The following is a 21,976-nucleotide window of genomic DNA, read 5'->3' as shown; positions in this document are numbered from 1 at the left end:
TTTTAGTCACCCAAGTTGGCATGGTCTGGGGCCAGTCCTTAGACAAAAACTATGTCATTTATGTCTCCAAATGTAGATTGCCCTCTAGTTTCTGCTTGATTTTGTTTGTTCTTCAAGCAGTTATTTTTTATATTTTGTCCATAATCTACAGTTGTTATCTGTGAGATGGCTGATCTAATAGGAGCTTCTCCTCTATTACTGAAAGCCAGAAGTTATGATTGTGGATAACTTTTATATAAAGTTTTTCACTTTTGATGTTACCACAATTCCATGTAGTTTCTTCCCACGGCTGCTGGGTATGGTTCTTTTACCTTCCTTTAAATAGTGTAAGGCCGGGCATGGTGGCTCAAGCCTGTAATCCTACCACTTTGTGAGGCCAAGGCAGGAGGATCCCTTGAGGCCAGGAGTTTGAGACCAGCCTGAGCAAAAGTGAAACCCCTCCATCTCTACAAAAAAAAAAAAAGACAAATTAGCTGGGAGTGGGTGTGGTGGCATGTGCCTGTAGACCCAGCTGCTTGGAAGGTTAAGGCAGGAGAATAACTGGAGCCCAGAAATTTGAAGTTATTGTGAGCTAGGATGACACCACTTCACTCTAGCCCAGGCAACAGAGAGAGAGATCCTGTCTCAAAACAGAAAAAAAAAAATTAAATAAATAAATAGTGTAGCTCTTTGAGGCTCTAGGTTTTGGGTAGAAGTTTCACTTCGGGGTCCTGCCTTCCATAGTCCTAGGGTTATATCTCCTAACAGTCATGTTGGGGAACAGAACTGTAATCACAGACCTTTAAGATCAAAACCCTTTGGGCCCGTGCAGCTTCAATTCCAGTGTACTCATCAGACTTTAATTTGTTTCTTCATTCTTGGATACTGCGGGTTTTCCATCATATTGTTTTTATTGCTGCTGCCACTGCTGTTATTCTTGAGTAAATATTTTCTAAAAACGACTACAATTCATTCAGCAATTCTATGTTATTTTCAGTTAAAAGGGAGTATATATATTAGCCTAATCTATTTTGTTTCCAGAAGTCTGCGGCTGTGTTTTCTATAGTGGACAACATCAGACCATCCCCAGGATCTAACTCTTGCTGCTAGTTCCTGTGCTTAGAAGGGAAGTGATTCTGGTATATGAACTTTGGACAGAGGTCTTATTTATGACTTTTTAAATAGCTGGAGGCATAGGAGCAACTAACATTATTTTAGTATCTAGTATAGCCCAAGCGCCAAGCCACTCAATATTACTTTCATTTTAGGCATTAGGAGACTGAGACTCAGAGAGTTGTAAATAACTTGTTTTAGCATAAGGAGAATCAGATTTCAAGTTATTTCACTCAAAATCACATATCTACCATGGTAGTATACTGCTTCAACAAACATTTTTTGTAATTATAAAGATGGGAAAAAAATTGACATTGTGCTATGTCTACCAGCAGTTGTGTCAACATTTGAGAGCTAACTAGCACTGGACCAAGTTTAGAGGAGATCACACATGTGTGTTTGCCAGATTCATTCTTCGCATAGGTGAAATACATGGGTTATCGCTGAAAACACTCCCTGTACTGCCAAAACTCACACTAACAGAGGCTGTTTGCCCGTTGCTTTGGAGGCAAGGAAAAGAAAGGAATGCATGAATATTCTATTCTCGGACATAAAGAAATTTAGTATTTATTTAACATCGAACATGTTTAGAAGTCTGACCACAGTTTTTAGCAATATTAACCACCTTTCTTTTTATAAAGAAGAATTTTCCCTTTAAGAGCCTTCTTAATTTAATCCAGTGATTGTTCAAAGTATCTCACTCACACCTAATAAACTTATTAACAGGCTTTGAAATTAGGAATGGCTGTTTCATGTTTTCTCTGCAAATACAGATGTTTATAATGTGCATTGTCATTAATAGAGGAAGGAATAAATCTACTTAGATGTTGGCTCAGATAGACACCTAAATGCCCTTGGCAATTGGGCTGGGTTTTTATCTTCTGGGTGGGGTCGCTTAGACTGTGCTGTTTTTTCCCAACATTTAGTGATGCTGAGAGAGGAGTTTTTCTTATAATATTGCAAAGTGCTAATTAAGATATTTTTATTTTCAGTTTTTAGATGAGGAAGCTGAACACTAACTACAGTGATTTTGCCCAGGTTAGTCAAGGCAAAAATAGGAGCAAATTAGATAGTTGACTCCCATCAGATGGTTGTGAGATTGAGCAAGTCATTTAACCTGCCTGTGCCTTCAGTTTCCTTGCCTATAAAAAGGGGGTAATAATACCAGCTACTTCATAGGTCTGTTGTAAGGACGGATTGAGTTAATGCATGCAAAGCACCTGGGTCACTGTCTGGCACATAGTAAGAAAGATGCAAATTTACTTTATGTTGTTACTATTAACTTCAACACAAAATGGATTTCTGCAGGAGGCAGGATGATTCAGTAAAAAAACAAACTAACAAAAAAACTGTGAGCTTTGGAATCCTGTTCCAACTCCATCCTAGCCCAAGTTTCCTGCATAGAGCCTGAGCGAAGGTTGCATGGTAGCTTTACCGGGAGCAGCAAAAGTGAGAGGTGAAGAGAAGAGAGGCAGGAAGAACGCAAGGCGGTGGGTTGCCTGGCTGGCCACAGCTTCACAAGAAAAGCAGCCTGTTGCTCCGTCCCGTAGGGCATCTTCCAGATAGGCTGTGTGTGGTACCAGTGTGCTCAGCACAGTCAGGGCGAGGAAGAGAGGGGAGAGGCATGCATCTGCCAGCAACTTAGCTAGCCCCAGTCTCACAGGTCGTGTGACTTGGTTCCCTGTGCTCTCCCTACAACTCCCCACACCCCCAACACACACGGCTCCTGAGGGAGCGAGATCACAGGCTCCCAGCGCAGCAGGCAGGATGAGCCAGTGCCTTTGAGGGTCTGGGCGGAGGTGAGTGCAGTCAGCCTGCCTTGAAGGCTGCCCTGAGGCCCTGCCCTCATCCCGGAGGAGGCTGAGAGGCTGAGATGGCTGGTGATGACAGAAGAGATGAGAGTGACGGTGACAGGGATCTCCTTGAGCAGAAGCCAGGGAGGCAGGTGGGACGAAGTGCACCTGGGGGGTCCACACACTGGGACCTGTCCTACCAGTCACAACTATGCAGCCTCCATCAGCTCCTGTGGCCCCATAGCCTCGATTCTAAAAAGAGATTGTTGGGAGGACTAGAAGTAAAACATGTTATGTGCTTTTCAGTGTAGGCACTCAATAAATGACAGATAATATTTTCCTAACCACCAATACTTGAAATAGATGTCAATTTCCCCTAATACTTGTATTTGCTTCTAGAAACAAAGTTTGAATTCAAAGATATGACTAATATAGACTAAAAGAAGCTGGTACCACTGCAAAGAGTATAATATTTAAATTTAGGACGTATCAAAGGACATGACTAAGAAAACTCATGCCAGAGAACAGATGCCTTGGATGTTTTTAAGAGGCCATACCAGGAGGTCAAAGGATTTAGGGAAAATCAAGAGAATCAGGAAATGATTTTCATGCTAAAAAGATGTGACTTATATCCTAATTCAGCATTGGGTAACGAAACAGCTGTCTGCAAGGTGATCTTCTCTGGAAACAATGACATCTTGTGGAATTTATTTGTTGCTCCATGTCAGAAAGCAGCCCTGGTTTTCTTGGGTTAATATGAAAAGTGGCTGTGAGGGATCATTAGCAGAAGTATCCTAATAGCATACTAATACTATACCAGTTGACAAGATTAGCTAATGGCAGAGATTACGGAAATTTTAGGAACCATGTAAACATTTTGCTTTATGTCACTGTAGATTTGGTTTTTAGCTTTCAACTCCTGTTCTGCGGGCACAGTGAGTCCAGATTTTTAGCAGCAATCTGGATACCTCAAAGAGAAAAGCAGCTTTAATGTTAGGCCACATGGAGGGTTTGATAAGAAAGCAGGAGAGAAGGATAAGTAAGTAGAAGACTGCTGGGCTCTGAGGGTCTCGAGATCAGACCGGTGAGGCGCTCAGAGGGAAGACAGTGTTTGGGAAGAAAACTTCTGTGTCTTAGAACCACAGACATAATGGCAGGCTGGACTCACAGGCTATGGACAGTAAGAGGGGCTGTGTGATTGCACATCATGGTAGTTCCTTCTCTTGGCACAGGTGCAGGTGGAAGACAGAGGCAGAACAGGTGTGTGGCTCTAGGGTCTGCCAGAGCTGGGCTGAGAGCTGGCTTGCTGACTTTCTGACTGTCGCCTGGCACAGACTGTCTCATTATCTGTAAGGTGGGAGCAATGGTAGTGCCTCCTCATGAAGTTGTTGTGAGGATTACTTGATAGGGTGCATGAAAAGCTCTCACCCAAAGCCTGGTACACAGGAAGAGTCGGTAGCAGCTTGCTGAGAGCTGTGATTACATCAGCAGCCTGTTTCTTACGTGTTGCAAACCTCTCACGGGGTTCCCTCAACCAGAAGCTTTTACACTTGAGAGTATCTGTGGTGTATGAGGGAAATAGTACTTCTGTGTGGCATTCACCGGATAACCTGGAGCTGGCAGGTTTCTCTGTGGACAGCTCACTGATTAAGTCACTTCGTCAACAAATATTTGTCGAGCAGGTGCTCAGCTAGGTGCTCAGCACACCAGCACTTATTGGAGCTCAGTGGACATGGCTTCTTAACCTAAGGGTCTTGAGGGGACATCCATAAACCTATGAAAATGTATTCAAAATGCCATTTGTGAGCTCATGTTCATTTTTTTCTGGGGTTGTGGGTTCATAGGTTTCATCAAAGTCACAAAGGGGGCTGGACCCCAAAGCGAGCAGGAGCCACTGTAGTGGAAACAAGTGGACAATATTATGAAGGTGCAAAGTAAGAATTGCACAGCTAGTTGGGGAGAGCAGGTGGGCTGAGGCCAGGGAGACTTGCAAGGAAAAGGAAGAGCATTAACTGGACCTGACTGGTTAATGCCTTCTGTGATTCTTTTTGCAGGGGAAGGCTTACTGGTTTCTACAATTAGTAGTATAATCCAGAAATATCAGGATTGGTTGAATGGGAGAGACCCATTCTTAGAGTAGCCTCACCAGAAAGTCAGCTTCTAGATGGTATGTTAATCTTGATGAAAGGCAGGATACTTCCTAGTCTGTCAGCCCTGAAAAATACTGAAATAAAAGAAATTCTGAGATTATTTTTCAGGGGTTACCTTTTAACAGAATTAAAGGTGATACTAGCAACCAAAATTATCTTTGCCTGTAGATATATATTGATTACATTTGCTTCTCACAACATCCTGAGGGAGGAAACATGGCACTATTTCCATTTTGCACCTGGCTGGCACTTGCCCAGGATACACTGAGGATAGAATGGTCGTGGGTCATCTGACCTTTCCCTTACACCACTGACATTTAATTTTCTGTCCAAGGTACATAATAGGCCCTCCATTGATAATTGTGGAAATGATGTTCTTTTTTAAAAAATTCAAAGATCAAAGTAAACATCAAGAGGATTTTTTTTAATATATTTTCCCAAAATGTATAGTCTGGAATGCAAAATATGGTAATACACATTTACTTCATTCAAAGTCAGCTAAACTCAAAAAATATTTATCTAAGGCTCACTATATCATTAAGGGATTGAGTTTAGTACTTGAATACACATTTATGATTTTTGTGTTTCAGGGAGCAAGTCAGTTCCAGATAAATAATTGGCATATGATGTGTCTTGAAGGGTTATAGATTATGGATCCTCTAATTGCATCATAATGAAAAATGAGAAAAGATCTCTCAATGACTCAGTTTGGTTTTAAACAATGTAATCATAATTCATTTCACATCCATATATTATGATACGATTTTTGGCTCAGGAATCCATGGCATTTATTTCTCTTGGTAAGTACAAATAGCATATAGAAAAAAATGAAGGAACTTTGCATATTATGTTAGAAAGGAAGCAGGAAGTAAATCACAATTGTTTTCACAGAATGAATGTTGGTTTTTGTTGTTGCTGTTGTTCCTTTTTAAATTGTTTTACTTTAAGAATACATAAAGTAAGGAGTAAAAGTCTCCCAGTGACCATCCCTCCTCCCACACCATCCCACCTCTGGTTTGTTAAATAGCTGGACTTTGAAGTCAGACCAACGAAAGTTGATCACCAGCTCCATCTCTTCCCGGCCGTGTAGTCCTGAGCAAGTTTCCTACCTTCTCTAAGCTATTCATCTTAAAAATGTGGGTTACAATGGGACTCGGCTCCTAAGGTTATTATGAAGATTAAATGAGAACATGAAATTAACCTCTTTATACAGTGCCTGGCATATAACATATATTTAGCAAATATTAGCTAATGTTAATATTTAATAACAATAATTATAGCTGATAATATTATGTATTTTGGATAAGGCACTGTTTATGTATTTGCTATCTAAAAAGGAAAATATCTGCTTCTCTTTGATGTTCTACTTCCCAATCTTGTCGAAAATGGAGATCAGAAGAAAACTCTAGATGTCTCTGATTTCATCACTGAATAACTAGAGGTCATTAAATGTTCCCTGCAAAGATTTTTAATTCTAGTATTCAAAATCAGAAAAAAAAACTCTTATTTTCTTCCCAGATACAGATGCAAACTGAAATAAAACACAGCTGCTCTTATCTCTCCATGGCACCATCTCTTCATGGTACCGAGAGAGATAATGATCTTGCAGTGTAATTTCATAAGGAGGTAACAAAAATCAATTACATTATCTCAAGCGTAAACACTGCAGGCCTTATCCCAGCCCTCGGTAAGATACGCTGTAACTGTGGCAGCTGCTCACTCCCATTATAGATTATTTTAGATGAAAGAAAACATTGACTTAAAAATGAAGATCTGACAATGTAGTTGGTCTTACAGCTTGATACTCGAGAATGAAACCAGCAATACAATTGTTGGATGAAAAGTCGGCACAAAACAGCCAGGGATGCAAGTGAAGGTAGAGATGGACAAATCACTTGATTTCGTTTTCTATAATTAAATGGTAAAGTCTTCACAAAAATATGAACAAATCTGCAAACCCTTTGGGTCTATGAAGTTTCATGTGATCTTATACAATTTTATGAACCATAAAAAAAGGCTAAGAAGAAATTCAGGACCCTATTGAGATATGTTGTTTTCATAATTGTAATAACTATGTGATTAATAGGATCCCTTCCAAGGTATGCTGATTAGATAATTAAGGTGATTAAATCTTTTGTTATTACAGAACCTAAACTTTATATAAAAGATTAATTTAAATCTATAGGCATACAAGCCTATCAAATAAAATTAATAATTATGAACCTCTATAACCAAGTCCATAAGATTTTAGAGCCAGACAAAAATCTGCTTTATAAACTCCACACTGATGCAAGTTGAGTGACCCTGGATAAGTTACTTAGCTAAATCTCTCAGAATAATCAAACCTACCAGATAGGGTCATGGTGAGCACTAAATAACATAACGGTACTAAAATTGTATTTAGCACATAACGAACACTTGATAATAAATGATAAGAATATGTCTTTGTTTCTTTTCTCACTCTTCCTTAAGTTTAACACAAGTTAACGTAGTTCTTTTCTCTCTCTCTGAAATAAGATATTTATTTAAGCTTGATCCACTGGCTCTGTGCTATTTATCCCAATTTGTCTTACAATGTTTAGGTTGGTCTCTGTATATCTTAAAATTAACACACGTTTTTAACATTAGCACTTTGTCCAAAAGGAAGGTCATTTCAAGTAACCCTTGTTTTTCTTCACTAACCTGAGAAGGTTGGCAAGGTTAACCATAAGTCTATTTAATCAATAAAAAAATACCTAAAGTCTTTAAAAATTAACAAGCAGCAATGATATAATTTCTTACTTGTTTTTCCTTGTCTCATTTCCTCTAAATTTTTCATTACCTTATATTTTAAATAAAGCAAAATCTGACTCATGGTTGGCATCTAGTAAGTGTTTGTTGAATAAGAGGAAAAGAAATAAATATTTCAATTGTGACCAGTCAATGGCTCCTCCATGGAGTCTGAAAAGAGACCTTAATTAAATTACCCAGGTTAGAAAAACATTCTGCTACCTGCTTTTCTTACTCAAATTTAAAATTATTTGGATTAATTTCTTGGGATACGGGAAGAGTTAAAGAAACTAAATTATAAGGGTAGGCTGAAAAATTTTATGGCATCTTTTATCTACAGTTAAGATTTTAGTGTTAAAGGGACCTTAAAGATGAAATGGCGCAAACTCCTTAATTTACAGATGAGGAAACCAAGACCTTGGGAGTTTACATGGCTTCACCCTGTGGTGTCTGAGCTGCAGGACTCCATTTCTTTGCATTAGAGTTAGCTCCTGACGGGTCTTGCCCCAGGGTACTTGTTAATCTTAACACTTCTGTCTATTCCAGGGTACTTATGTATCTACAAAAAATAGGCAGCAAGATAAAGCCTATGGTTGAGAACAATGGCCTTTGGGTCAGAGAAACCTAAATTCAAATCCTTTCTCCACCACTTACTAACTGTATGACCTTGTACAGCTGCGGTCCCCAACCTCCAGGCCACAGATGGGTATCAATCCATGGCCTGTTAGGACGTGGGCCACACAGCAGGAGGTGAGGAGTGAAGGTGAGCAGCGAGGTAAGCTTCATCTGTATTTACAGCTGCTCCCGATTGCTGGCATCACCGCCTGAGCTCCGCCTCCTGTCACATCACTGGTGGCATTAGATTCTCTTAGGAGCACAAACCCCACTGTGCATGGGAGGGATCTAGGTTGCGCATTCCATGTAAGAATATAAAGCCTGATGATCTGAGGTAGAGCCGAGGCAGTGATCCTCGCACTGGGGAGTAGCTGCAAATACAGATTATCATTAGCAGAGAGGTTGACTGCACAGAGACCATAATAAATTGCTTGCAGACTCATATCAAAACTCTATCAGTGAGTGGCAAGTGACAAGCCGCATCTGGTGGCAGGCTTTATAGTGGCAAGTCAGCTGATGTACTGCAGTTGTACAGCTGCATCTGGTGGCAGGCTTTAAGTCAGAATCCGACACTTATTTTAGTCCATGCATGGCCCGCCCATTATTTTATTGACGACTTCCACCCACGCCTCTTTCCTGCACTGTGCACTTGTCTCAGTCACAGTTTTGGTAAGCCCACAAGCTAACCTTAAAAAAATGAGTAAAAAACAAACGTCGCTTGAGAGCTTCTTTGAAAAGGGGGAAAGACCCAATGATGAGACAGCAGAAGACTCTAAGACTGCCAACAAAATGAAAGCTACATTTAAAAGAAAATATCAAGAGTCATACTTAAATTACAGGTTCATTCCAACAGGTGATTCACATTCTCTAAGCCCGCTTTTTATAATATGTGATGGCCAACCGTCCAATGAAGCCATGAAACCTTTAAAACTGCTTTGCCACGTGGAAACCAAGAACCCTGCATTAAAATACAAGTCTTTCAAGTTTTTCAAAAGGAAGAAGGTGAACACAAAGAACAGAAGCAATTATTGAAGGTCACGACTTCATCAACTGTGCCTGCACTGAGACGTTATGCGTAGTGGCTAAGTGCATTGCTGAAGCTAAGAAGCCTTTTCCTGCTGGTGAAGAGTAGGTCCTGCCTGCTGCTAAGGACATTTGCCGTGAACTTTTAGGACAGGCTGCAGTTCAAAAGGTGGCACATGTTCCCCTTTCCACTAGTACCATGACTAGACGAATTGATGAAATAGAGGATATTGAGGCACAATTGTTACAGAGGATTAATGAGTCACTGTGGTACACAATCCAGGTTGACGAGTCTACCAGTGTTGACAACAAGGCAACAATGCTTGCTTTTGTGCAATATACGTATATCTGGCCAGCCAGGACTGGCCTCCTTCACTTCTATCTTTGAATTTTCAAACGAGATCTTTTCCTGCCAGATATAGGACAGGTTTTAGAGACCTGTTGAGTTATAGTAAGGGCTGTCCGCGTTTGCCTAAGCCTCTTTCTTAGTTAGCATTTCCCTCCTAGCCACCTAGCTTTTCCATAGCACCTGTGGGAGAGAACCCAGCTAAGTGTTACCCCTCAGCATATTCCCTTCTCAGGAAGCTCAAGACCTGGGAAGAGGCCAGGGATGAACTTGGGGTTCCCTCACCCACATCCGGTGCTCCTTAATCACAGGGTCCCACCCGCCTCACTTGTCTTCACATTTTCGTCCATTGCATCTCACACATGGTGGACGCTCAGTAAATATTTGTGTTTGTAGTCATAAATGAACATGTGCCGAAGAGTTACTGGTCTGAAAGTCCTTTTGTTTTACAGCCTTGTTGTAACAGAGAGATTATTTCTACATCAGGCAATACAGACTTTTCATCCAACTCTGATGACAGTGTGCAAAGCTTAAATCTCAGTATTTTACATGAAAAATAAAATCTATATGAATTCTTCTGCCCTGGGTACTGATGTGCAACGACTTGTGTTATTAAATGTCAGTATGAAATAGAACCAGTTTTCTTTAAAAAAGGTGAGAAGTATAATTCTAGCACCTCAGGTATCTTTCAGAACAGGTATATTAATCATTTTCCTTTTAAGACATGTACGTCAGGATACTTCATGTAAAGTCGTGGCCGAAATCTCATATCTCAAAGAGGTAATATAATATACAGTTTGCTTGGAATATTATCTACAGAGAAAATGTAGAAAGGTTATGCTGTCATAAAAATATTTCTAAATCTGCATGTTGAGATACGTGAAATATCCTAATTTTCTTTAGGAAATATTTAGAGTTGCTTATTTTACATGATATTTTGTCTTTATCTCTATTTATTACAGGTAAGAATCAATTTCTTTCTCTGAATAAGCATTCCCAAACTAATCTCCCTTGAATCTCTCCTCAGTTATCCAAGTTAAAAAAATTGGATGAGAGAAATGTTGACATTTATTCACTATGGTGTTTCTTTTCCTTTCTTGTTTGTTCAATTAAGTGCTTTATTTCATTTTAATTTACAAGCTAGGAATCCTTTAAATGTTGAACAGGAACATCAATTAAAAGATTGTTTGGGCTGGGCATGGTGGCTCATGCCTGTAATCCTGGCACTTTGGGAGGCTGAGGCAGGAGGATTGCTTGAGGCCGGGAGTTCAAAATCAGCTTGAGCAAGAGTGAGACGCTGTCTCTATGAAAAATAGAAAAATTACCCAGGCAGGTGTCACACGCTTGTAGTCCAAGCTACTTGGGAGGCGGAGGCAGGAGGATGGCTTGAGCCCAGGAGTTTGAGGTTGCAGTGAACTATTATGATGCCACTGCACTCTAGCCTGGGTGACAGAGCAAGACCATGTCTTAAAAAAAAGAAAAAAAAAAGATTATTTGGGATAACTGAGGCTCATCCAGAGCTAGTTGACTTGCTTCCATCTGCTGTACCTAAGCCTAGATTCAAATTGGGTAGCAGGGTTTTATTTGACCAAAATAAAAAGCCTTTGTAACCCTTTTCTTCTTTCCTAGTCCCTCTGCTTTTACTCTATCAAAAGCTAACATGTCGCTGAAAAACGAGCCAAGGGTAAATACCTCTACACTGCAGAAAATCGCTGCTGACATGAGTAATCTGATAGAAAATCTGGACACGCGGGAACTCCACTTTGAGGGACAGGAGGTGGAATACGATGTGTCTCCTGGTGATCCCAAGACACAGGAAGGTAAAAATTGATGATCTGAGGAGGAAGAAAACAGTTCATTGGGGTTGGTTGGCAGAGCACAAATTTGAAATAACCAGCAAATGATTGGTATTCCTTGTAGGTATCATATCATAACATTGGGGTGAGAGAGTTTTATAAGAGGCTTACTTGTTTTAACACATTATGATTCTTAAAAGAATGCCTCTAAAAGGCAAGTTATGCTAATATTATATATTGCGATAACTTTATTTACTTATTTTTTAGTGTATATCCCTTTCTCTGCTATTTATAACACTCAAGGATTTAAGGAGCCTAACATACAGACGTATCTCTCTGGCTGTCCAATAAAAGCACAAGTTCTGGAAGTGGAACGCTTCACATCTACAACAAGGGTCAGCGTTTATGGACTCCCTTTTCATTTGTCAGTATATGTGGATTAGCACATTGCCTCCATTTTCCTTCTTCCTAGCTATGACCATATTTTTAGGTTTCTGTTTGTTTTTCTATCACTTCTAAGTCCTTATCACCTCCCGAGTTTTGCTTCCTTCCCATTTTATCTTTATTCTCATACTCCTCTTCTTCCATTCTGGACAATACTCTTCCTTTTTAAAAGACATTTAAGGCAACTTATCAGTTTAATAAGTTGCAAAGTGCCTCTCCTAATCCTCTTCTCTCCCCAATTTTCTGTTTCATTGGGATTCTTGAGGCATGTTCATTCCACCTAGAATGACAGGTATAAATCAAAGTTTAGCATTGCTAATGCTTGTTTAGCAAGAAAATATTAGTGCTACCTGACTCTTAAAAGAAAAAAAAAAAAGTCAAGATGCTGGATTGGCCAGTGCTGTTACCCAAAAGTACTGCTGAGAGAATTCTGCTGGCATACTCTGCCTCTGTGACTTGTTCCTAGAACGCCAGCCTTTAGTCCTCATTCAAACGTTTTTTTCATCGGACACTGAAAAGGCATTAGAGTAGAATGTCTTCAACAGGCACAGCTATGCCCTTTGAAATGGCCTGGAGTCGGAGAAGCTATTGGGTAGTTATGTTTGCTCAGTTCCTGCCTGGATTTTGTACTTGTCAAGTCTGGAGGAGGGAATGTTGCTGCAGGGTGGTGGCCTTTGTCCTTTCAGGTTAAGCTCTAACCCTGGTTGAGTAAGGCCACTATTGGCTGCTGCCTCAGCCAGTAATAATAATAACCTCCTGTCAGGGGCAGGCTTTGCCTTCCCTTCCTCCTTGCCATCTGGAGGGTGGCTCGTGCTGCCCTGTTTTCTTGACAGTTTTGCCGGATACTCTGTCCTGACCTACCTGTACGTGCACTGACTCCCAGTTACTCCCACGGCGGTGTCCAGCCTTTGCCTTAGGCTTTTCTTATGAGTTGTGTCATGTCTCCCTGATACACCACTGAGCACAACCCAGCCTGAAAGTTCTCTCAGATCGCCTTTGTCTTCTTACTCTGCCTACCAACTTTTAGACTGAGAGGCAGTAACATGTGGGGTTAAATGCACAGACTCTAGAGCCAGACTGCATGGTTTAATTCCTGTCTTTGCTTTGTGATCTTGAGGAAGTTATTCAATCTCTCTGTTTCTCAGTTTCCTCATCCGAATAATGGGTATAGTAGTGCTTATCTTATAGGTTTGTTATGAGGATTTAATAATAATATATAGTATTATATTATACAAGTATGCCATGTATACTCATTACTACGGCACATTTCTCCACCTACCCTTCCTGAACACAGTGGTGCCTCGGGGTAGCGGGGCAAGACTGGACCTTGAAGTGTGTTTCAGAAGTGGAAGGGGAGGAGGCATGTCATGCCATTTTTGAAGGACAAAAGGGCCAATATAGTGTTCCCAGCATCCATTACCTCCTGCCTCTCTGTCACCCCCACCAATTGCCTGTCCACTCCTTGTATTTGTGAACTAGACCCCTGAAGGCTAGTTAGGGTCTTCACTCATTGTCTCTTTTACCTGGCTTCTGGTTTCAGGTGTGTGTGTGTGTGTGTGTGTGTGTGTGTGTGTGTGTGTATTAGAGGGATAGGATTTGTAGTAGTTTGTCTATGATGTGATTCAAAGTTTGTCTTATGTAATTTATCAGGTGAACATTTAAGAGAATATTATTTATGTAATCAGTTGTTTTTGAAAAAAAATTGCTTAAGTACTTACATGAAATAAGTAAGCTAGACTTAAGTATACTTCCATGTTACTTATTAATTAACTGTTGTTCATTGAGAGCTTTGGAATTTTTGTTGTTATCTAAAATACCAATGATTTTTATTTATCACTGTAGGTACCGAGTGTCAATCTTTATACTATTGAATTAACACATGGGGAATTTAAATGGCAAGTTAAGAGGAAATTCAAGCACTTTGAAGAATTTCACAGAGAGCTACTTAAGTACAAAGCCTTTATCCGAATCCCCATTCCCACCAGAAGGTAACCGTTTCAGAATTAATTATAAAGTTATCCTGGTATACAAGTTGGATGGAAAGTGTATTTCATTCATATTATAGTCTAACTAGTCCATTGTTGGTAGATATTTTTAATTAAATAAGGTCTTTTAAAAATAAGCCATATCATGAAAGATATTACAAGAATCACAGTCCAAGAATAATCTAATAAATGTTTGCTTTGTGTGTGTGTTTTAGACACACATTTAGAAGACAAAATGTTAAAGGGGAGGAGCCCCGAGAGATGCCCAGTTTGCCCCGTTCATCTGAAAACCAGATTAGAGAAGAACAATTCTTTGGTAGAAGGGTAAGTCCTTTCACTGTTCTGTTGTTTTCAACATAATTTTGCAGCACTGTATGCAGCGCTGTAGAAACACATCATCCACCGAGGGGTGGAGTCGGTCTGGCTGCAACTTCTTTCACTCGCTGGTCAATCACCCAGCCTGGTTTAGTTTTTCTGGAACTACTCAGACATCCCCTTCCTCCCTAAGCCATGGAGAGGCTGCATTTGTCCAGAAGAGGAAGAGTGTTCTTAGAGCTTAGGTTATGAAGAAGCTGCCCGCCTTGCAGGAACCTCCCCAGGCTGGTTGTGAGTCAAAGATTGAACTCATCGTTGTGAGTTTTGAGATCTACCTTTTAAAATCATATGTTTCCATACATTTTGTAGTAACTCGTTGTAAATATATGTAAAAGCTCATTCCTAAACTGTGGGTGGGGCAGTTTGGGTCTGAGAAGGGCGGGATGGAGTACGGACCTACGCAGCACCAGGACGGAAGGCACAGGGGGAGGGACACTCTGCCCTCTCTGCTTCAGTGACTGGCCCTGCCCAGGGTGGAGGATTTTCTTTTTTTCACTAGAAAATTAACAAGTAATCTGTTAATTTCTGTCAGCTCTGTTTTGTAATCTGAAACTTCTATATTTCAGACAGGATGTTGGATTTTTCCTTTGTGATTGTCATATTGTTTAAAATCTTTTCAGGAGTCTGGACCAAATATTTTCCAAGGTACTCAGACATACAAAATGATAGAGTTTTGGGTTACTGTGTGCACGTGTGTGAATTCAACTGAAAATAACTATGGCTGTTAACACTTAGAGATTCGACAAAAAGATGCTGGATTTTGTATCATGGTCAATATGATTGACATATGTTGCTCTACAGGCCCAAGCCTCATTTCTCCCCTCCGAATACACACACACACACACACACACACACACACACACACACACACATTTTTACATATTTAAAATTCAGTACATTTTACTAGAAAATTTTTTTCTTTTAACCTCTCCCCTTTTTTCCTGAAAAGCTGTTTAAAGTGTATCCTTCAGTAAATTTAATGTTAGAGTAGAAAAAAATAAAAATTTTTGGTAAAATCAACAAATGCTTTAAAACTACCTACTTTGGGCAAGTCTTGTTCTAATAGCTATGGAGGATTAAAAGAATATGTAGCTCAGGGCTGGTCAGCAGTTCATAGAAGACCTAAGCATGTAGAAAGTTAAATAGCAAGAAGAGATTTAAATAATAGTTCAAGAGAACTTTGGAAATCACACCTTAAGGTATTCAGGATTCCTTTTCCAGTGATTATATTAATCAATAATTGAATAACTTACAGAAGTTAAGATGAAATGATGATCTCATTATTGTCACTGCTGTTTTGTTTTTTAATGAATATGACCCTGTTAACCATGACCTAAAATATTTGCATTACAGAAACAGCTGGAAGATTACTTGACAAAGATACTAAAAATGCCCATGTACAGAAACTATCATGCCACAGTAAGTACTAGTGAGTGACTTAACTTTGAAGTAATTTGTAATGTAGTAAATTGACAGCTAAATTTTAGATCTTTTTTTTAACACAAGTGCTTGTATCCACATCTACATTATTCCTTGAATTAAAATAAATTAAATGAATACAAGATTGATTTGACAGCAAGGATTCAGTCTACGGTGATATGATGCTATTTTAAAAATTTTGAATAGAACTTAATATGTCTATAACGGTAGATTTAAATCAGCTTGAAATGCTACCATACGCTAGATTATCTAGAAATCAACGCTCTTCTCTCCTCAGGCTTCTAGAATAATCCCAAAAAGCATTTCTAGCTCCAAAGAACAAATGTTGAGCAGTAAGTGATGAAAACAGTTGGGCAGAGTTGAATGCCCAGAGATTATATGGCACAGGACGGTTGCCATCTGATTGGCCTGTGATGCCTTGTCTTTTTTTTCTTTTCTTTTTTTTTTTTTTTGAGACAGGGTCTTGCTCTGTTGCCTGGGGCTGGAGTGCCGAGGCATCATCACAGCTCACTGCAACCTCAAATTCCTGGGCTCCAGCCATCCTCCTAAGGCCTGTCTTTTCATGTGAAAGTGAGAAGCATGGGAAAAGCTGGGGAAATGAAAAACTTTTGAGAAATCTGAGAAGAGAGAAAAGAGGTGGTGGGGCTTAGAAGAGCCACAGAGATTAAGCTTGGGAGGCACACAGCGGGCAAGCAGGCGGGAGTGGATTTTGCAGTGTCAGCAAACAATGAGCTCTGCCCTCTTAGAGGCCCTTGAACGGTGGCGGGGCACATTTTTAAAGGATTAGTCTTCAATTATCCAGAGGTCTGTATAACTGAGAATACACTAGATTATTATATTTAAGTCTGCATATATATAACCTGTGTTGCCGTGGGGTTGTATGTATGCATACAATGTATGTGCAGAACTCAAGAGCTGCTGCAGTTGTGATTTGACCTCTAACGTAGAGAATGGCACCACATGAACACATAAACAGAAAGAGGGAAGACCTCAGTGTACCTTGGAGAGAAAGGGAGGGTGTCCTGGCTCTGCAGCTGCCCTCCTGCTGCCCTCCTGCTGTGTATTATTTGGAGGCTGGTTCCCTTCACACACAGCTGACCTGGGTCCAGCCACCGCCTGCCTTCCGCAGCAGCTTGGCTGGAATGTTAGGTGGACTTGGACGAGCTTCTGTGGCTTTGTGATCCTAGAAAAGAGTTTTCTCAGAAAAATAGGAATCTGAGTTCAACCAGAGGATCTCAAGAGAAGGATGATAGGAGGGGTTTCTACCCTTCTATTAATGGGACACGGGAACTCACAGGGAACTCGTATCATATCATTGAAATACTATAATGAATAAGGATTTTACTGCTATTGTTTCTAAAACTGCTGCCTCCTGTTGTGTTCTCTGAAATCCGGTATGCTGTTTTCTTTAATAGGGAATTATTTAAATGTGTTCTAGTACCCATATGCAATAATTTTCCTTTTCTTTTACTTTTCTGCCTTCCTGTGCCTTTACTTTTACTATTTCTTTTGGCTTTACTTGGTGAGTTCACTCTTCTGTTTCCATGTATGTTACTACATTTTGGATTCTAATGTTGACTAAAGAATGTTTACATTGCTAAAATGTTCATTTTAATTACTTTTCCAGTCATAAAAATCTTTTCAAAGTGAAGCCATATTGTATTTAGAAATCCCTGAGTCCCTCATAGACATTTCCTTTGGACAGGAAAGCCTCACTGGCAACTGGCTGAATAGATTTTCCTCCTCATTTTCGATGCCTACCGAGATTATTCTCTCCAGCGCTGAATTCTCCAAATAAGTCAAGCATAGGGTACAATTTGACATATACTATTTCTCTAACATTATTTTCCTTTCACACTAAATGTAACCTGACCTCATATTTGTGAAATTAGATTGGCATCTATGTATTTTCTTTAATAATTGTGAGAACTATTAAAAATCCCATCTGCAAAAAGCACATTAAAAGGCTATTTTTACATATACACATATAATACCTTTATACTTTATAAGTATAAAACGAACCTATTTTAAATTCATTCTGGTCCTTAAACAGATAGAATCATTGATCACAGGTCAAGGGCCTGGACAGATATGTCCTTAATTTCTATGGGACCATCCAGATCTGTACTTGGAATATGTACTTTTACCAAATGGCTCAGGTGATTCTTATCATCAGGAGAGTTCGAGAATTAAACTAAAATGTTATGGTCAGCTTAGAAATGTCTTGGTAAAGTTGGACCACTTTAAGAAGTAGAGATAGATTTATTATTACAATATTTGTATAATAGGATTTTCTCAAAAGGAATTGGGTTTAGACTTCAAAGCATTGACTATTTTTTTTAAATGGCTTTTAAAAGGCATTGTTCCTCTCACTTTTATATAGTCATTGGTTTGTACCCAGACAACTACCTTTTCTTCCAGGATTATGAGGACTTCCGTTTTTAATTCCTTTTATTCCTTCTTGTGAGAGTATCCAGGTGTTTTAGTGTATTGAGCATCAGTTTCCTCAGCGATTATTGGTAATTCATTCAGTTTTCTTTGCTCATTTGTAAAATTGGGACAAATGTATTTCACCTTTTCTCTAAGCATAAATATATAAAAAACATATAGCAATATCTGAGTTGTACTACAACATAAAAAAAATCTCAAACAGGAATTCCTTTTGTGTTCTGAAATTGTATTAGTGGTGGCTGCAGTGAAGAGCCCACTAGCTAGGCATTTTAATTAGTAACTGGAAAATGTTTATCTTCCAGGGAATTAAAAGAAAGAGGAATAAGGAATAGAAAATATACTTTTTTCTTACTTAAGATTAAAATCTAGAAATGGAACAAAATGCACAATTTCCAAGAGAAGGGCCCTAAACTGATGGGATCATATCCCTAACTTGAAGTAAATAATTTAACTCCCTCCTATGACTCAGATTCCTTATTTCCAAAATGGTGATTAGCTTGAAATCTTAATACAAATCCCACAGATCAATAATACTGGATTAACCTCACTCTTGTTTTGTAGGATGAGTAACTTTAACAGAGGAAAGAGTAGGTAGAAAGAATAAAGATCCACACAGTGTTTCCATTCCAGCAGAGAAAAGCTGTAGGGAGTGACCTTGGACCTTTGTCCAGCCTCCCAGTTTCCTCCATAGATTAGATACCTTCTTGGTTCCCTGCCTTTCCTGGAATACCAGAGTCCACCTTCCACCTTCACTACAACGGAATTGCCCAACCCAATACTATTGTCTTCCTCATTGGAAGATAATTTGGATAATTTCCAACTTGGCCACTCACTTGAATTTTAGCTACCTGAGAAGTAAAAGGAGCCTTTGAAAGTCACTGTCCCTTTATAATACAAAGATGAGTGGAAGGGCAGTGTGTATAGGATTGCCAAGTAATTGCTAGGGTTTGGTGTTATGGCCAGAGTTTGTTGCTTGTCTCTTGGTATGGCAACTTTTTTGCTTCTCTATTTCTCTTAACTTTTTTAACATCCAATTTGTAAGTCACATTATAATTTTTTACTTGAGACCACTTTCCACCTAGTGCCAAGAACATTATTGAATTGCATTTTTCACAAATTCCTTTGCCGAAAAACAAAGACGAAAAGGTATTTGATTAGCACAGTACTCAAGACATAATGGAATAAGCCTTATGAAATACTCTTAAATTGATCTTTAAATTCTTATTCCTGAGAATCACCTCCCCAAATGGAGAATGGAACTCTTATCACTGAGAAGTTTGGACAACACGATCTTTGTTAAATTTCAGACTTTTAAATTGGTTTTTCCTCTCAGTTATCTTTGACACATTTACTTTCAATTTGATGAATTTGTTTTAGAACAATGTTTATTGCCAGAGATTTTTGTTTTCTATAATAGGGCTAGTTCCTTCTTGAAATCTCTCTTTAGTCAAACTTTACTAAGACATTAGGATAAGTTAAATTTCATATTAATGTACAATTTTTAATTTTCTATATTACTAGTGCATGATTTTTTATATAGATGAAATTCTCTACACTTAGCAATTTTGTTATGATATTCTAAAGTTACAATTTCTGAATGATTTCAGAGACTATTTCTGTTGTCAACTATTTGATGATAAGAGCTATGTGAATAAGAAAATACCCAGATATTAGATAAGTGGTTTCCTTGATTTTTGCTTTCATTTCCTATTCTTCCCCAATTGTTCTGTGACTTTGCATAAATTATTTACACCTCTGTAGTAGTTTCTTCAAATGTTAACTAGGATTGACATTATCTGTCTGCTCCCTAGAGATAAAATGAGAAGCTATGGTTTAGCGTTTTAAAACATTTTGGATTCTATAGCTGACAGTCTGAGCATCATTTCTAATAACTCATGGGTTACTACATTTTCCGATTAGAAAGGATTTTAGCAAATCAGATAAAAAATGCATGGTACTGAATGAATCATCATGTTTTATATAAGAAATGAAATTTAAAGACCCTGACTTTTAAAATCCTTATTTTAAAAAATGCCTTGTGAAAATATGTTTGATTTAGGAATTTTAAATATATTTAAGTCCTTTTGAATTTTAAAAACTTACTTTCTGCAAGTAACCCTAAGAAAAGAAAGAAATGCAAGCATTTAATTGAATCTCCCAAGGACTGACAGCTCTGAGATATTTGTAATGTTTTTACAAGTTTAATATAATATTAGATGTAGCCAATCAAATATAAAACTTTGAAGGAAAACATTCCCATTTACAAGCCTGGATCAAATGTCCTTTCCTCTGTGATGTCATGTCAGCTAGGAAATGGTCACTGTCCCACTACTCTATAACTCTAGAACTACTTTCACATGTACCTGGTGTGGTTCTTCCCACATACCTTTGTTGAGGCGGAGTGTTTTCCATGTTCAGTCTCCCCTCTGTCTGCTTCCTGAGGCTGGGAGAATATCCTTTTTGTCTTTGTTTTTCTGTCAAGGCTGTTACTGACATAGTGTAGGAACCATTGGAAGATCCGAACTTATTGAGGGCTGCTCTAAAAAAAAATCCGTATATTGGGAACAATATAGTGTTTAGCTGTTTCAAAGATTGTTGAGGTAAATCCCCTGCATATGCTAAGCATTACATAATGTTGATTTTTTTTTTTTTTACCTCTATGCCCTCACTAGTTAGAATATTCAAGGAATTTAATTTGAGTAAGATAAATGTTAAATATCTTTTCAGTTTTACAGCTTACCTTTGAGGTACTGACTTTGGTCTAACTTCAGACTGAATCTATCCCTTGTTAGTTATATCATCTTGGATAATTTACTTAACTTCTCTAAACCAGGGATTGGCAAATTAGGGCCCATGGACCAGAGCTAGCCCATTGCCTGTTTTTGTGTGCTCTGTAAGCTAAGAACAGTTTTTATATTTTTAAGTGGTTGAAAAATCAAAGTAAGAATAATATTTTCTGATACATGAAAATTAGGATATATTCATATTTTCTATCTATAAATACGGTTTTGTTGGAGCTTAGCCACACTCATGGCTGCTTTCATGCTATAATGGCAGGGTTGAGTAGTTGCAACAGAGACTGTATGGCCTACAAAGCCCAAAATATTTACAGTCTAACCCTTTGCAGAAAAAAACTTGCCTACTCCTGCTCTAAACCTCAGTTTCCTCTTCTGTACAATAAGTAAAATAGCACGTGCTTCAAAGGGGTTTGTGATAATGCATGAAAAATGCTTAACACAGTGCCAATACCTAATAAGCGCTCAGTAAATATAGCCATAGCTGTTGTTATTATAAGATTTATAGTTTTTTATCTTCTAGTAATTTATACAGTGAAGGTGGACCTAATATTCTCTTCATTTTCAACTCATTAAAAAGAATTCTTCTGGTTACACTTGTTCAAAGGTCTCCCCAGTCTCTTTTCAGCCTGCATGGCTGCTTAGTTTTCCATTACTCTTGTTCATATTATTCACTGTAGCCCAACTGTACATCCTATTGCCTTCTTAGACCTTCTGTTCTATTCCTCCTTTCATCTCCATTTCCACATGCCCAAGTTCAGTCCATCTTCCAGAACCTGCACCGATGTCACTCCCTCCTTGAATTCTTTTACTATTTGTGTGTACACTATGCCACACAACCCCCTCCCCTCAGAACAAAAACAGACACAAAAGAATATTGGGAATAAACTCTCTCTATCCAC

The 21,976-nt window shown here is 38.8% G+C and overlaps 1 protein-coding gene across 2 annotated transcripts in view; it reads left to right on the top strand.

Annotated features, from left to right (window-relative positions):
• Nucleotides 1-11,281: 11,281 nt before the first annotated feature.
• PLD1 (phospholipase D1) overlaps nt 11,282-21,976 on the top strand; it is a 116,285-nt gene continuing 105,590 nt past the window's right edge. The window contains exons 1-5 of one of the 2 annotated variants that reach the window (XM_045539663.1): nt 11,282-11,608; nt 11,852-11,979; nt 13,871-14,016; nt 14,229-14,337; nt 15,742-15,807. In XM_045539663.1, the coding sequence (XP_045395619.1) occupies nt 11,449-11,608; nt 11,852-11,979; nt 13,871-14,016; nt 14,229-14,337; nt 15,742-15,807 (609 nt within the window). In that variant the 5' untranslated portion in view covers nt 11,282-11,448. The remainder of the gene's footprint in view (nt 11,609-11,851; nt 11,980-13,870; nt 14,017-14,228; nt 14,338-15,741; nt 15,808-21,976) is intronic. The other variant, XM_045539664.1, reaches the window with a different exon arrangement.

This window comes from Lemur catta, chromosome 1 (genome assembly GCF_020740605.2).
Source record: "Lemur catta isolate mLemCat1 chromosome 1, mLemCat1.pri, whole genome shotgun sequence".
Classification (NCBI taxonomy): Eukaryota; Metazoa; Chordata; class Mammalia; order Primates; family Lemuridae; genus Lemur; species Lemur catta.
The sequence above is the reverse complement of the archived record's forward strand: the minus strand, read 5'-3'. Positions and strand labels throughout refer to the sequence as shown.